The 17,666-nt window shown below is 39.8% G+C and overlaps 1 protein-coding gene and 1 long non-coding RNA gene across 2 annotated transcripts in view; one reads left to right on the forward strand and one right to left on the reverse strand.

The window, feature by feature from the left end:
* Nucleotides 1-4,491, reverse strand: part of LOC137004159 (nucleotide-binding oligomerization domain-containing protein 1-like) — a 57,117-nt gene extending 52,626 nt beyond the window's left edge. Inside the window, exons 1-3 of the mRNA XM_067364363.1 lie at nucleotides 4,468-4,491; nucleotides 4,016-4,367; nucleotides 2,290-3,928 (exon numbers count right to left, since the gene is read on the reverse strand). Coding sequence (XP_067220464.1) covers nucleotides 2,290-3,928; nucleotides 4,016-4,349 — 1,973 coding nt within the window. The 5' untranslated portion in view covers nucleotides 4,350-4,367; nucleotides 4,468-4,491. The remainder of the gene's footprint in view (nucleotides 1-2,289; nucleotides 3,929-4,015; nucleotides 4,368-4,467) is intronic.
* Nucleotides 4,492-8,429: 3,938 nt separating this feature from the next.
* Nucleotides 8,430-16,812, forward strand: LOC137009522 (uncharacterized). The gene is made up of 3 exons (XR_010892914.1): nucleotides 8,430-8,569; nucleotides 8,854-9,290; nucleotides 16,672-16,812. It is a non-coding gene; the product is annotated as an uncharacterized lncRNA (long non-coding RNA).
* The last annotated feature ends 854 nt before the right edge of the window (nucleotides 16,813-17,666 follow it).

Below are 17,666 nucleotides of genomic sequence, written 5' to 3' on the forward strand. Positions count from 1 at the left end.
CAGTCAGACCGGCTGAGAACTTACAGGCCCGGGACGGGAGGCGCGGCTCACCACGCCAGCCAGTGTCCGTTGGACACAGCTGCATCGCAACAGACCGCTCGACTGGTGGGATCATCGCGTATCCCTTGGCTTCCCCGCCGTCCAGGGAGGTGAAGGTGGATGAGGGACCAGGCCTTGCACGAACACTATACGGTGCTTGCCAAGACCTGGTCACCTCATCGTGCACTTCCGGGAAGAAGGGCATTGGGGCGGGACGCTGGCAGTTTTAGTTGAAGAAAAGAGTCTTCTGAAGCAGGATACCAGTGTATGGCTCCGAAGCAAAAGACAGAGTGCGATTGCATCTGCTTCCTATTTATATACACCTGTCAGAGGCGGTGTGCATTATGCAAATATCGCACGCCAATTCCATTGGCTTGTTTTAATTCACACGAAGCTGATAGGGCTCTCTAAGCGATGTCCCAATGACGTACTACTGACGTACATCGAACGTGACCGACTGAAAGGGAACTGCATTTCTCGATTTTTTAATTATGGTTTTAAATAACTATTTCAGGCATGACCAGCTAAGTGATGTTTTTCCTATTTTTTTTATTTTCAAATGTTAAACTAGAGCTTTTATTTTGGTGGAGAGACCTTAGAGCTTCTCTTTAGTTAACAAACTATTCTCATAGCAGAAGGTTAAAACGTTTCTTTTATAAATGCTTGTAACAAGCGACAAACTTACAGCACTTGCAGAGATGAGTTTGTGTGAAGCAGACAATTTTTCGCAAGTGTTAAAGTTGTGACCATTATTTTTTCTCTATTGTGATGAATATCGAGTGAAATGGCTTCTCAAATGATGAAAAATGTAAGGCAGCACTTGGTTTTGTCTATCAGGAATTGATCGGGATGTTGAATCATTGTGATTTGATATTGTTTTTATCTCGTGTGAGTGACAGGTTTCTGGAGGGGAGAGTTTATTGTCCCTCACCATGAAGCACACGTCATCAGAGAAGAGATGAGACGTCACTGCGTGGAGGAGGAAGTTATTTTGAATAAAGATCAGTGGTGTCTTATAGACAGGCGTTACAGTTTATTGCTCCGGATACATCTGTTCTCATCCTCCTGCAGCAGGTCTATGGTATGTTCACACAGGAGATCAGGGATCCTGGACATCTTTCTTCTAGTGTTTTCAGCAGAAAGGTGTCTTTTAGGTCCTAAGTTACTGTATCTGTGACCTTTATTGTGACCTTAATTCTTATGTTTTTATGCAGTGAATATTGCAGCGTTTATTATAAATTATTTATAAATTATTGTTTTCAAAAATCATGTGCCCCTAAAATTCATTAATTTTCAATATAGTTTATCACAGGAGCTGCATGGAGTTTTGACCATATACATATGGGAATGTTAGGATCCGATTTGTTCTTCAGATGCTCCTCATAAACCCACAGGAAAAAAACCCTATTGAAACTGAAGCTCCAGTACTGCATTTTTTTATGACCACAGTCCTCCAAGGACCTCATCCTAGTGATATATATATATATATATATATATATATATATATATATATATATATATATATATATATGAAATGAACAGATGCAAAGACTAGACCCATGGAAATTATTGATCATAATTAATTGCTCTCCTTTTGCTCTCCTAAATGAACTTACATGAAAAGAATAAACCATCTAAAATGCTTTGAATTATCATTCTACTGAAAGCTCAAAGCGTGATATGATTTAAATGTTTGTGCTTTCACTGTGACGATTATGCTTCAGATGATCAACACAATCAATCATCGGTTTTAAACGTGTCAAAAAGAATATACCCAAAAGAGATTTGTTCAATCAAAAATTCAAATTCTGTCTTTATTTACTGACCATCATGTTATTCTCGCACCTCACACACACACAAACACATACATACATACGTGTGTTTACAGTTTACTGCAGTATGTGTGTTGATCAGTAAATCTGTTCATATAAAGTGATCGTGTCTCTTCAGAAGACTTTGATCAAATTGCGCAATTGGTTATTTTTACAATGCTTTACAACCTTTTTGGATCTTTTAAGTTTTAGGGGAATTGACTTTAAATTATATCATAAAATCATAAAAAATGTGAATAAAATTGTATGGGTTTGAATCGACTTGAGGGCGAGTGCCTGATGAAAGAATTTTAATTTTGGGGTGAACTATAACATAAATAAAGTAAGCTGAGTCTTAAAGAAAACTAACTTTTATTCACAAACCATGATACATGTCGTCACATTTTTATATTGTGATATATCATTTCACCCCCAGTACCTGATCTTTGGTGAGCAGCTGAGCATCATTTCCATTCCTGCGTCAGTCACATTACAGTCCTCCAGATCCAGATAAACCTCTTTTTCTCCGCACCGACCAATCACATAAGCCAAAGCACAACACTGATGAGGGTCAAGATCTCCTTCAGGCTCAAGCTGATGCTCCATCTTCTCCAGGAACATTAAACATGCTTTAGGAGACTGGAGCTCATACAAGCACTGACACACATAGAGAAGATCAAACTCTTCACTTTCACTCTGAAGCTGGAGAAAAGTGTCCAAAAACTTCTCAATGAACCAATCAGAGGTTTTCTTTATCTGATCCTCTGGGAAGAGACACTTGAGGAGTTTAATGTTGTGTTCTCCCAGAAGTCCACATATGAAAGGAAGAACATGTTTCATGTGTTTATTCTCCTCTGTTTGACAGAGTTGGAGGACTTTCTCAATTTCACTTGGACATTCAAGAAGCCACAAAGCTGAGAAGAATTCCTGCATTGTGTTGTGGAGAAAAGCACAGTATGTTGTTGCAGATGTAGGCGAGTCTCTTGTTGTGATCATCTTTAGAAAAGCATGACAAATATCAGTCTCATCACTGCTAACATCTGGAAGGTTCAGGCACTTCTGCATAGTTGCACCGAATGCATTTTTCATCAAGAAATTAATCTGATCTTTGATCTCTTTCAGGTATTTATCTATTTGATAAATTTTTTTCTTTCCATGTTTCTTCACAGCAACACGGAAAATGTGGATGTACATTTCTGTGACTGTGTGTGGATGGGTGAAAACATCATTTTTATACTGAATCAAGTCTACAATCATGAAAGCATACATCGGCACATGGCTGAGACTGAACAGCTCTTGATTCTTCAAAACAACATCTAGAAGAACAGGATCATGACCCAACATACTCTTGTAGTAAGTGTTGATAGACTCTTCACTGAATCCTTGGACATACACTTTCCGTGTCGGCCAGCTGGAGAAAAGTGGATCATATTCCACCTCTGATCTGCATGTTATTATAATCTTGGCATCAGGCAGGAGCTCGTGCTTCATGATCTTCCATAAGGTGGAATTTTCTTCTAAATCTACTACGCCATCAAATACAATGACAACATTCTCAGAGTTTTCCTCAATATCTTGAAACACTTCTTTTCTGTCATTTTCCATTGGTTTTAAATACACGTCAAACAAAATAGACTCCAAACTGACAACCCTAGAACTGTGGGACAAAACACTTTCATCAAAGTAAAACATGTAGTCCAGATCTTTGTCATGTTTCTCTGCCCACAGACGCATCATTTCCTGGACAACTGTAGTCTTTCCTATTCCAGGTTTTCCTATGAGGAGGATGTTCTTATCTTGGCATTTCAGGAGATCCTCAGGTGAAAATGCTTTTTCCACATTAGGAATGTAAGATCTCAGCTTTTTGGGACGAAGTTTTTTGCATTTTTTGTTTTTCCATTTTATTTTGCATTGAGGAGTTTTCCCCTCAGAGTCTGTCTCTAAAACAAGAGGTAGAAAATGGAAGTTTACTTGTCCCTCATCACCCAGATATTTACCGCAATGTTCCCTTTGGTCCTTCAGAATACTTTCTGCTTTCTTCTTGAGCTCTGTCTGGTAGTTTTGACAGGGCCTTGTACCTAAAATAGCAACAAAAACAAAGATTTGTATTAAAATGTGTTCATTTACTGTCTTTTCATTTAAATGTTTTTCATTTATCTACTCACCAAATGAATAGGTGATCTCTGTATCTTCCACTCTGAATGGAAAACAGCAGATCCAGTAGTGTAAATCAGGATGTAATGTCCTCTTCTGAGTTGCATCTAGAATCCTGAGTAATTCATAACAGGCAGCTTCACCTTTGTTAATGACCCAATCCAATATAGATCTGGCTTTATCAAACTCTGTCCTCTCGGCTTTGAGAGCATCAACCTCATGGTCATTGAAAACCTTCTGTTGATAAAGATTCTCAATGATCAGAGGAAGGTTTCGCATTTGTGTCACCAGTTTTATCCTGTGGTTTCTGAGGTATTTAGCGGCACAATGCTGTGCACACGCCATGCTGCAGACATTTCAAACCTGAGGAACAAGACAGAAGTTAAAGCATATTCATGCAACAATATTAATTGTTTTAATCAAAGTGATGGGAAAAAATATACATATTTAAAAATGTATTAACTACAATAACTAGCTTCCAGCAGACAGCCATACACATCAGTTTGCAGTGGAAGAGTGACCTCTGACCCGATGCATGATGTTATAATGAACACTGAAGCACAGAGGAGAGAGCAAAACAAAACACTGGTCACGAATTAGAAGACTAAAACAGTCATTTTTAAAGAGAAATGTCAGAAGATTTCAATATAAGAGAAGAGGAGCTTGAGTTTGTTGCACGGCCCTATTTGTTGAAACCATGAGAGGTGTCTAAGCTTACGATAATCCTACATCCTGCGTCATACATGGCTTCAAGGGTTGGGTCATTCTACAGAAACATCCACTTTTCTGTCCCTATAGCCTTTACAGAAACATTACACTTGAAAAACAGTTTAGGATTTCAATTTCTTTATATTTTAAAATGAAATAATATGTTAACTGAACAATTACACCTTCATGAGCCATCAATGTGGCAATAATTTGTTTTTTAAATACATGCACCACAGAAGTGCTCGTCCCCACAGTCATACACAGAGGGAACGTGCTTTATTTTGAGGTCAGAAACAGGTTTTTCTACCATTTAAAATACAATAATGTATACTATCATATATAAGATGACACAAAAAAAATGCAGAATAAATATTATGAAATATATAATGAAAGCAATGGTCCCCCTCTTATTTAAAAAAAAAAAAAAAAATCTCACTGTTGACATCACTTGACGTCCCTTTTCCTATTTCTTGAAGATCTATGAAGAAAGGCCCATGAAAAGTCCACTGCCTCTTTTTAGTTATCAGAAATGTTCTCATTTATATCATGATTTCATATGAAGCTTGTAGAATTCACTGGTATGAACGACTTTATTGTTATGGAATTTTAGAACTAGAATACAACTGATTAAACTACTTACTTTAGTGAGTATATCATGATGGTTTGATACCTTGCAGCAGCTATTTTGTAAAATTCATTTTTCAGGAAAATACCCTTCCTTATGGGTAACACCTGTAAAGATCACTAACACCAGTGACTCCCATTTATTGATAAACTTTATTCAAATCTATTTTATCTAGTTCTTTTGCATAAAATAGCACTAATATTTCATGATTCTAACTTTTCTTTCCCACTGTTAATCCTCCTTTGGTCAGGTATGGCTAAATTGAGTGCAGCTGAGAAGCAGCGACTTTACAACAGCGTATATTACAGACATTTTTAAAATGTTGTTTATGATATTTTACTGACGGTACGATTGCAAACCGCTCTCGGCCCGGAATTTTCGGCATGGTTGTGTAACAGTGAGGTGATGTTGCCACTCAGGATTGGATCCCTGGCTACCTCCGTAGCTGGCTATGTGTTTTATTTGAGCAATGTAAACACAAATTAATAAAAAATAAATAAATGAAATATCTAATCATCCATCATAACACGGTCGTTACAGAGGGTATGCACGTGACGTCACCGGTATGACTGCGGTCACGCCCACTGAGTGGCAAAAGACTGAGTGGCAGTTGGTTTTCAGCGTGAATACAGCAAAAAACACATTGAAAATAAGAAAGAGCTTTGTGATTGACTGTACAAATAGCCCTGACACAAAATACTCAGTGTTCTCAACCATGTGCGAGCCCAAAATTGCATGAATTTGACCTTTTTTTTTTTAACACTTGTTTACTTGATTTTTAACTGTTTTCAATGACTTTTGGACTTCAAGCCTTCTTTTGTGGATGGATTTATAAACTGAGAAAGTTAAACAAACATAAACATGGACTCTTAATGATGATGAACAGAAAAGAAAATATTGCATATAAAATTATATCAAAGTATGAACTAACATGTGCAGCACAGTAAATATGCTTACACTACCCTAAATCAATGGAAAGATGTGCTGTACCAATCACCCAAATGTTGTGTCCCAATCAATCACCCATAGGCTACCAAAAATGTTTTTTTTGCTCAGTTTACAGAAAGATGTATGTCACACATCCTTCCATTATAATATACCATTGTTTCCTCCTCAAAAGGATAGTTCAGGACATCTTCGGTATTACAGAAATGTATCATGTGTTGACCTGATGTTGACAAGACTTTGCACAAGGCGGAAATTCAAAAGCTGTCCCAAGAATCAGTAAGAATGAACGGATTCGTCTGACTCGCTGAACTGCTAGTAACAGTTTTTTTCTGGAACGAGACAAAAACAACAAAAACGAAACCAAAACCAAATCAAAAAGTCTCAAGCCGTTCATAGCTTTAGTCAAAGTCTGTGAGTGCTAGAATAGTTCGTGTTTCACGTCGATTATTTCGCGAAATTAATTAGTTTCACAGCACTCTCAAAAGGCTCTGACTGGTATCAGTGTGTGTAGCTTAATGGAGGGAAACACAACTAATGTTGACCGTGACAGAGGATGTGCGGGTGGAAGCAAGCTTGTGGGATTACAGAGACAATGGGGTTAGACGCAACTACAAATACATGAAAAAATGTCTTCAAAGACATACAATTTGGCAAAACATGAAAGCGTGTATCAATAAATGAAACAAACATTCATTCATGAATAAAACAAGATGAGATCCATTCAAGCCGTGCGCGACTACCAATAAACTTGGACGTGTTATTAGATTAATATGCTAGCCTACATCTGATATAGAATAAAACGGATTAAATTAAATTCTAGCGGCATATGGTCAATTTAAAAACGTTAAACGAAGATGTTAACAATTTAGACTGGATATTACCTGATATTCAACTCGACAGCAACTTCCGACTGTACAGAAAACTGCACGTGTTTCTGCAGTGATCGTCTCCAGGAAGTTGTATACCAGCAGTCGTTATGTCTACATATTACCTGTAGATGTCCCCCCTCTACTATTTGCACAAACAACCCTACTTTTTAGGGGAAAACACATAATGCTTTCTGTTTCTCAATACAGACTTTCCCTAAATTCCTCAATCAATTTCTCCCTGTATTTAATAATAGCCTAAATTTCCTGAAAAATAACGACTTTATTCAACAAATTTGTCTCTTCCCTGTCACTGTCCTACACTGTTCACATTCAGTGCTTCCAGGTTCTACGTCAGCATCACACGCATGCGTAATGCTGCAAAACTTTCAGTCGCGGAGCCATGACGGGCAAAACCAATAATAACCAACTGCAGAACCGCAGAACCATACGTCATGACAGTCTGAGGACGACAGCGGAGTAATATGCTGCGTCCCAATTCGCATACTATCCGTCCTAAATAGTATTCGAAAAAAGAATTAGTATGTCCCAAATCGTAGTATGTTGAAATGAGTATTCCAAAGATACCCGGATGGTCTACTTTTTCCGGTTAGAATTCGAAGTGCAGATCCGTGTGTAGCAGGGATATGTTGTTACACCAGATTATAATTCATTTTTGTTATTTTTTTATATATATATTATTTGTTTTTATTATTAATGGTTTTGGGGCATTTTATTTTGAAAATGTTGCGTGCTTTTATTAAATATAGTATGTACGTCGGCTGACGTCATACGTAATTAAGGCGTTCAAAACGCAGCGCAATCTGAAGTTCGTCCTCTTTGCTTCAATGCCATCAGAGAGGAGAGGTACGATTTTCATGAGCTCCGTTCATTAAATGTTAAAATGTGTTATAAGTGTTCATGTCATGTCTGTGTGGTCAAATATGAGAAAGTATTCTGTGTAATGTTATATTTGACCATTAGTTCGTGTTATCAACCTGGTAAATGTAGTTTATTTGAGTTCTCTTTACTGGTGAATAGTGCATTGCGTGAGATGGCGGCAAAGTGTGTGCGTCGCGTGTGTGAAGGATATGTTAGCGGCTATGCGGCTAACATCTCAATTAAGGAATATTTATATATAGATAAATAGAAATTGATAAATAATAGATTGATTGTGTTTAATTAAAAAGATGTGTATGTATAATTATATTTTGTAAACTAAATATATATTTAAGACTTAATATATTTTGTATTTTGTACACCTTAGGAGAGATATTTTATATATACTGTATATTGCATTCATTGTGTGTTCTGTGGTTAACTACCTGGGGTACTTAACATGTATTTTGTGGTTAACAGGCAAAATAAGAGCATTTGTGGATAACGGTGCCTGTCTGTTTACTTGTTTTGCTGCACAGGTATGTTAAATAGTATTCAAGAAACACTGTAATGCTGTTTTTGAATTATTGGTATATAAGAATATGTTTGTGAATTTATTATTATATTATATGACTTATATTATTCATATTTTTATTACTCATACTATTATTATATGTTATATTATTATATATATTATGTGTATGTTTGTTGTAAAGTGTGTGGTATGTTCGCTCTCTTTGCTTCAATGCCATCAGAGAGGAGAGGCAAAATAAGAGCATTTGTGGATAACGGTGCCTGTCTGTTTACTTGTTTTGCTGCACAGGCACTACAATTAAATCCTCAGCAGTTTAAAAACCAGCTTTGTGTGGACAATTCTTTTATTCACCATCAAAAATCAACACAACGCAGAGGAACAACCGCTACAAAACTGGTGCCGTGACCCGTCGACTGGTTGATCGTTGTCGACCGCCGGGATTGCTGACGTGGTGTGTGACTACCGATGAGGGGAGCTGGAGGCGAGACGAGGCTTGTGTCATCTGTTGCTGTTTCTTCGGTGGAGCTCGGGCGTCTGACGGATTGAGCTGTGTCTGGGAGGAGACTGCTGACGTACTGTGTTGCAGAAATTCAACGCTGAAGACGCAGGTGGGCGAAGCACAGACCGAACTGTGATTTGTGTCTAAGGTGGATCGAGTGAGCAGCGTGCTGGATCATCGTGGAGTGTCGCCACCAACTTGTTTTGACTGAACTGTGTAAATGAAGGTACTTTGCAGCACCAATTGACTTTTTTTTTTGACAGGAGGACTTTGGAAGAAAAAAAGTGAACTGCACCTTTTATATATATATATATTTTTTTTTTTCCTTCACTTTTCTGAATTTAAACTGTTTCTTTTACATTGATTTATTTTGTTTTATTAATATTTTTGTGTTTTGAGACAGTATTCTGATGCGTGAGCAGAATGGCTGCTAAACGAAGTGATTTGGGGTGGGACAACACGTTTACAGCTGGTAGAGGGCGGGGCAGTCTTTTGAATACGCCTGACAGAGCAAAGCTGTTTGAAGATCCTGAGTACTGTAGTACAGGTCGGGGTAGAGCAATTCTGGTCTGGTCTTTCCCCAGATGACAGAGTCCAAATGTGCGGTAGTCCAATCGCTGCAGCCAGTAACTATGAATTATGAATTCTATGAATTCTATGAACTATGAATTCGCTCCTCAAGAGTCAGAAATGTCTGGTCAAATGAGTAACCTCATAAGACAAATTGGTATTGAGATTGGGCAATCAATTAGAGAGAGTATGATGAGGCCTGACTTTTCTAATCATCCATCTGCTAGAAAGTTACAGGAAGGTGCCAGTGGTCATGTGACTGACCCCTCTAATACTACTGTCATTGACGCATCAAAAATGAATTTGATCCTGAAAGCTGAGGTGTCCGCACCACCACACTTTCGAGGAGATGGTTCAGACAAATACTCAGTCCTGGAATGGGAAGACATGATGAGGGTATATTTGAACAAACTTGATGTGACAGAGTCTGAACTGGTTGATGAGATAATGAACAGAGTTATGGGGCGGGCCAGAGATGTAATGAGAGTATGGCTGCGCAATGGTTCTACAACTCCAACTGTTGACTCTGTATTTTCTGTTTTGAAGCAGCACTTCGGGGACCAGAGCAGTTCAGGTATTCCTTTAGCTGACTTCTATTCTGTGAGACCATATCCCAGAGAGAGCGCTTGGGATTTTTGGATAAGACTGAACAAGGCAGCGGATGTTGCAGAGCAGAGTTTAAGGTGGGAAGGCAGATCCCTGGATAACAGGAGCAAAGAGGTGGCCGTTATGTTCATTCGTAACTGCCCTGACAAAGAGTTAGCTTTCGTTTTCAAGAGTAAGCCTGTACAGTCATGGAATGCATCTGAGGTGCAGGAGCAGCTTGACGAGTTGTTAAGGGAACGTAAGTTGACGAATCACACTGTCAAACAATTCACCACGGTTGTCTCAGAGCCAGACGTGGATGTGCCTGTCTCATCGTCTAAGTCTGAACAGGGTGGGGGCGTAGCTGACGAGAATGCATTGGACAAAGTCCTGTCTTTGCTTGAAAAAGCGTTAGTGTGCAACACTCAGTCTGTACGAGGCCCCTGGCCTAAACGAACGATTCCTCTGAGAATGATTTTGAGTCTGTATATTCCTTCTTCTGTGAGAGTGTTGGCAAAACAAAAACAGTCATTTTCCAGAACGGCATGCAAGTTGATCAAAGTAACAGTTTATTTTATACAAGTGTGTTACTACAGGACAAAGTTGAGCTTCGGGGGATGTTGGACAGTGGCTCCATGGCGACCACTCTGAGTGCGGAAGTACTTCCTCAACTTGGAGACGCTGGGGTGCTGGACCGGGATATCCTGAGCTCTTCAGATATTGTCTTGGTGGGTTGTGGTGGCAAACAAACTACTCCAGATGGTGTGTGCAATCTGAAGCTTGAAGTGTACGGGGTCAGTTTCATTGTCCCAGTTCTGATTGTAAGGGGTCAAAAGGACGCGATCATACTTGGCACAAATGTCTTGAAACCTCTAATAAGTCAGATGAAGCATATAGACCAATTTTGGAAAGTGGTAAAGAGACCTGACTCGATTGTGCAATCTGAAAATGGCCAATTTTTACGCATGCTTTCTTGTATTGAGAGATGGAGGGGTGATTCGATTCCTGACAAGGTGGGTACTCTGAGACTGAGGTCAGCTGTGACACTCCAGCCAAGGAGCGAACATCTTGTTTGGGGTCGTTTGCCTCCAGGGTCAGTACTGTCAGTAGGGAGCACAGTAGTCATTGAGCCCAGTACTTCACGTTGTGCGCACCGGAATGTGCTGATTGGGAGGGTTGTTTCACCTTTGTGGGGCGATGGCTGGCTTCCAGTAAAGATGATCAACCCGACCAATGCAGAAATTGTGTTGAGGAAAAATGCGAAGGTTGCCGATGTGTATCCTTGCGTCGCTTTGGAGGACCTCGATCAAACCACTGACAGAGTGTTTAGTCAAAATGTAGGTGCGGTACGTTCTGACAAGTCATGTGGTAGTCTTACTGTGGGTGGCTCTACGTCTGGAGCAAGTTTGACAGGTAACGGCAGGTTGGACAACCTGGGGCTGAGCGACTTGAATGTCGGGGATTGTGAAGTGTCTCCTTTTTGGAAGAACAAGTTAGTGGATCTCATTGAAAAATATGAGTGTGTGTTTTCCAGGCACAGTTTGGACTGTGGTGAAGCGAAAGGTTTTTGTCATCGTATCAGAGTTACAGACGACCGGCCCTTTCGTCTTCCATACCGGCGTCTTTCTCCTGCTCATTACTTGAAGTTGAAAGAGACTTTAGATGAAATGGAGGACAAGGAGATCATTAGGAAGTCGAGCAGTGAGTATGCGTCACCATTGGTTTTAGTGTGGAAGAAAAATGGTGACTTAAGGATATGCACCGATTTCCGATGGTTGAACGCACGCACGGTGAAGGATGCTCATCCTCTTCCTCACCAATCGGATGTTCTTGCAGCGCTGGGTGGGAACGCGTACTTTAGTACTATGAATCTGACTTCCGGGTACTATAACATCCCATTGCACGAAGATGACAAGAAGTTCACAGCGTTCTGTTCGCCAATGGGGCTCCATGAATACAATCGTTTGCCCCAGGGACTCTGTAACAGCCCAGCAACATTTATGAGAATGATGTTGACTGTGTTTGGTGACCAGAATTTCTTGAGCCTTCTTTGTTATTTAGATGATTTGTTAGTTTTCGGAAAGACAGAAGAGGAGAGCTTGGAAAGGCTGGAGATGGTATTTCGGCGTCTAAAAGACCACAATTTGAAATTGTCTCCTTCAAAATGTAGGTTCTTGCGGAAGTCTGTAAAATTTCTGGGTCATATTGTGTCTGAAGAGGGGGTGGCCAGTGATCCAGCGAAAATTGATGCCATAGTGAATATATCTGAGAAGGATTTGATGGAGAGTGATTGTGTTACGCCATCAGCGAGTAAAATCAGATCCATTTTAGGTATGGTGGAGTACTACCAGCATTTCATAGAAAATTGTTCTATGCTTGCTAAACCCTTGTTTCAGCTGTTGACAGGACAGAAAAGACCTAGAGTGGGGAGGGGTGTAAAACAACTGAAAAGAAATCTTGCACTTTCTCCAACAGATTGGACTGATGACTGCAGAGCAGCTCTGGAGAGTTTGAAGTCTGCCTTAGTGAGTCAGGTTTTGCTTGCGCACCCAGATTTTTCAAAGCCGTTTCTGTTGTCTGTGGATGCCTCCACTAGTGGGCTCGGGGCTGTTTTGTCGCAGGTTCAGGAGGGTTGTGCCGTGGCAAGGCCTATTGCCTTTGCGTCAAAGTCTTTGAATCATGCACAGTCGAAGTACCCAGCACACAGACTTGAGTGTTTGTCGATGAAGTGGGCTATTTGTGATAAGTTCAGTCACTGGCTGCGGGGACACAGATTTACTGTGTGGACTGATAATAACCCACTCAAGTACATCCTCACAAAGCCCAAGCTGGATGAATGTGAACAACGGTGGGTAGCGAAGCTGGCGCCTTACGATTTTGATATCCAGTATATCCCCGGTCCGAAAAATATAGTGGCAGATGCATTAAGCAGGGAACCGTTTGCGACTTCGAAAATTTTGCACAGATTGACACGGACGCCTTATGATGTTTTGCTGCATGAGGCAGAGGCTGTTGCTGTCGAGCAGGTGCAGGACATGTTCCATTTGTCGTGTGAACGAGAGGATGTTGAAGTGGTGGATGGGCTGTCAGAGCCTGTGAATGTAGGTGGAAATGTGTATGTAGGTTGCACTTCCCTTACTGGCAAAGTGTCTCACCAAGATTTGTCAGCTGTTCTTCATTCTCACCGTGACTGGGAGCATGGTGCAGCCATTAGAAGCATGTCGTATGTTCAGCATTTAGAGAGTTTGGTAGACGTAGAGCAGAGTGAGCTCCGCAGCCTAACTCATGATGAATTGCTGGAAAAGCAGAGTCAGGATCCTGCAATTGATAGAGTGAAGTTCTTTGTGGAGAGGGGCAGACGTCCATCTCGCAGAGAAAAAGTGTTCGAGTCTAAAAGAACTGTGAAAATACTACGCCAATGGGGTAAACTTGTCTTAAGGTTGGGTGTCTTATACCGAGTGTCTAAGAATCCGGTTTCTAAGAAGAATACTTGCCAGTTTGTAGTGCCAGCAGCTCTTCGATGTACTGTTCTGAAGGGAGTGCATGATAACGCTGGGCATCAGGGTCAGCATCGCACGCTCTGGTTGGCTAGGCAGCGGTTCTTCTGGGAGTCTATGGAGGAAGACATAAAGACATACATCAATGAGTGTCAGAGGTGTATTTTGAGTAAGAGGCCTGAACCAGAGGCAAGGGCTCCACTCGTATCAATTCACACGAGTGCCCCTCTTGAAATGGTTTGCATTGACTTTTGGTCAGCGGAGGATTCCAACAACAGAACGGTAGATGTGTTAGTGGTCACTGACCATTTCACAAAGCTCGCTTGTGCTTATGTGTGCCCAAGCTGCAGAAGCTGTTGCGCGTGTCCTGTGGAACAAGTTTTTCTGTATTTATGGGTTTCCACAGCGAATACATTCCGACAGGGGTGCAAACTTTGAGAGCTCCCTTATGGTCGAGTTGTTGAGATTGTCGGGTGTGGGTAAATCGCACACAACCCCATATCATCCAATGGGTAATGGACAAACTGAGAGATTTAACCGTACCCTGGGTGATATGATCCGTTCGCTGCCTCCGAGATCTAAAGTTAAGTGGCCACAGATGCTGAACACTCTTACCTTCGCGTACAATTGTACGAGACATGAGACCACTGGGTTTCCACCGTTTTTCTTGATGTTCGGCCGAACACCAAGATTACCAGTGGACATCCTGTTCGAAAATGTCATGCTGAATAATGAGACCGTTAATGTTCACAAGTATGTACAGTCTCTTGAGAAAGACTTGCGAGAAGCAATGTTAATCACACAAGAACATGCTAAAAGACAGCAAGCCAAACAAGCAGAGTATTATGATCGAAAGGGTAAAGGTCATTCTCTTGAGTTGGGTGACAGAGTACTCCTTGCGAATAAGGGTGAATGAGGGAAAAAGAAGTTAGCCGACCGATGGGAAAAAGTTGTGTATGTTGTTGTGGGAAAAAGGGGTGCACTGAACACTTACCAGATAAGAAATCCTGGGACAGGTCGTACCAAGACCGTACATCGTAATCTGTTGATGCCTGTCAATTTCCTGCCGGTGCCATCTTGGAATGATGGTAGTGATGGTGTTGATGATGTCGAGGATTCCACTGTCTGTGTGTCATGTGATGAAGATGATCAAACTCGGAGTGACGATCGAACCTCTCGCTGGGTTGCAGATCTTGATGCTGCCACAGATGTGACACAAATAGAGTCTGTGGAGTGCACTAATGCTGATGAGAGTGAAGCTATTGGTGACACAGTTGTGAAATGTGACTCTGAGATGTCTGGAGCACCTGTGTGTAACGCAAAGTCAGACGACTTGCCCAACTCTATTTTATCTGTATGTTCATTGGTGTCTGATGATTCTTCTGTATCAGCAGTTCTAAGTGATGACTGTGTTTCTGAAGTTGATGAGTGTACTTCAACTGTTGCAGAAATTCCTATGACATTGTCCAGTGTGCAAGATCGGGGGAATGAAAGAGTCTCTGGTCTACAAGATGGCTTTAGGTCAAGATTTGGGAGATTGATTAAGCCAGTTAACAGACTGATACAGTCAATGTCAACTCAGAGAGTGTATGAAATTCATGAAATTTGAACTGTTCAATTAAGAACAACAAATAGGTTTGTTAAAGTGTTAAAAGACTTATTATTTTATTTTTTTTCTGCTTGTTTTCGCTAATTACATGATCTGCGAGTGTAACGAGTACGTTTACATTAACGGGAACATTGTTGGTGTCATGTGTAGAACTATGTACAAGGCATGGTTTTCTATGGGTTATTTGGGGATTAGCTACCCCTGGGTTTCTTTAATCTCGAAAGAGATAGTTCAGAACTGAACGAATCTAATGTGATTTCAGAAAATGTGGCATCCTTCGCTAATTTAGCAAGACTTTGTATGTAATGCATAATCTGGTGTAAAACAGTGGGGGTGGATGTAGCAGGGATATGTTGTTACACCAGATTATAATTCATTTTTGTTATTTTTTTATATATATATTATTTGTTTTTATTATTAATGGTTTTGGGGCATTTTATTTTGAAAATGTTGCGTGCTTTTATTAAATATAATATGTACGTCGGCTGACGTCATACGTAATTAAGGCGTTCAAAACGCAGCGCAATCTGAAGTTCGTCCTCTTTGCTTCAATGCCATCAGAGAGGAGAGGTACGATTTTCATGAGCTCCGTTCATTAAATGTTAAAATGTGTTATAAGTGTTCATGTCATGTCTGTGTGGTCAAATATGAGAAAGTATTCTGTGTAATGTTATATTTGACCATTAGTTCGTGTTATCAACCTGGTAAATGTAGTTTATTTGAGTTCTCTTTACTGGTGAATAGTGCATTGCGTGAGATGGCGGCAAAGTGTGTGCGTCGCGTGTGTGAAGGATATGTTAGCGGCTATGCGGCTAACATCTCAATTAAGGAATATTTATATATAGATAAATAGAAATTGATAAATAATAGATTGATTGTGTTTAATTAAAAAGATGTGTATGTATAATTATATTTTGTAAACTAAATATATATTTAAGACTTAATATATTTTGTATTTTGTACACCTTAGGAGAGATATTTTATATATACTGTATATTGCATTCATTGTGTGTTCTGTGGTTAACTACCTGGGGTACTTAACATGTATTTTGTGGTTAACAGGCAAAATAAGAGCATTTGTGGATAACGGTGCCTGTCTGTTTACTTGTTTTGCTGCACAGGTATGTTAAATAGTATTCAAGAAACACTGTAATGCTGTTTTTGAATTATTGGTATATAAGAATATGTTTGTGAATTTATTATTATATTATATGACTTATATTATTCATATTTTTATTACTCATACTATTATTATATGTTATATTATTATATATATTATGTGTATGTTTGTTGTAAAGTGTGTGGTATGTTCGCTCTCTTTGCTTCAATGCCATCAGAGAGGAGAGGCAAAATAAGAGCATTTGTGGATAACGGTGCCTGTCTGTTTACTTGTTTTGCTGCACAGGCACTACAATTAAATCCTCAGCAGTTTAAAAACCAGCTTTGTGTGGACAATTCTTTTATTCACCATCAAAAATCAACACAACGCAGAGGAACAACCGCTACACGTGCACACTTTTAACGGCTAATATTGCCCATAACACATTGCGCTGTGGACGAGGATTCGATTAGAACTACAAATACGAATAAAAAGTGTCAAAAAACTACAAACATGACGGATATGCGAGACCGACGGTTTCTTTTACTGTCTATGGGTTAAGCAGAGCGGTTAAGATAAAGGGGCTTGAATGTTTAATAATCAGTATAACCTGACGAAAAGATATTTATGAAATGTTATCCACATTATATTTCATCTGCAACAGCATTGTGAACTTTTATAACGATGCGTTTGGTCATTTTAATTGCAAAGATGAGGAGAGTTCTCTGCATGAAAGACCCATGACTGGCAGATAAACGTGCGACTACATTTCTCTCCGAAACGGTAGGAAATTTAATTTAATTGAATGTTGAGGATTTTATCTGTGACAAGATGATTGACAGGACAGTTTAAACAGTTACAGGTTGCGTAACTAAGCGACAGAACGTCCGTTAATGACGCAATTATGACGAGGAAGTATGTCCCTTGCATACTTTTCTGCTACACACTCAAAAGTATGTACTTTTTCTTTACAAAAACAGTACATACTTTTAGGACGTAGTATAAGTAGGCGAATTGGGACGCAGCAATAGTCTCACGTTGGATGTGGACGGAGTTAGCGACAAACAAGCAAACAATCATGGCGGAAGAAGCGAACACGATAAAAAGTTTCTTTGTGTTGTGCTTTTAATCGATCACGTTTATGTGTTGTGTATTTATTCGATCGTTAACACTTAACATGACTCAGATATTTTGTAAATGGGCTTCAAAGTCACTTTATCACGTCTTTTGATATTTTACAAA

This window comes from Chanodichthys erythropterus, chromosome 3, assembly GCF_024489055.1.
Source record: "Chanodichthys erythropterus isolate Z2021 chromosome 3, ASM2448905v1, whole genome shotgun sequence".
NCBI classification, from domain to species: Eukaryota; Metazoa; Chordata; class Actinopteri; order Cypriniformes; family Xenocyprididae; genus Chanodichthys; species Chanodichthys erythropterus.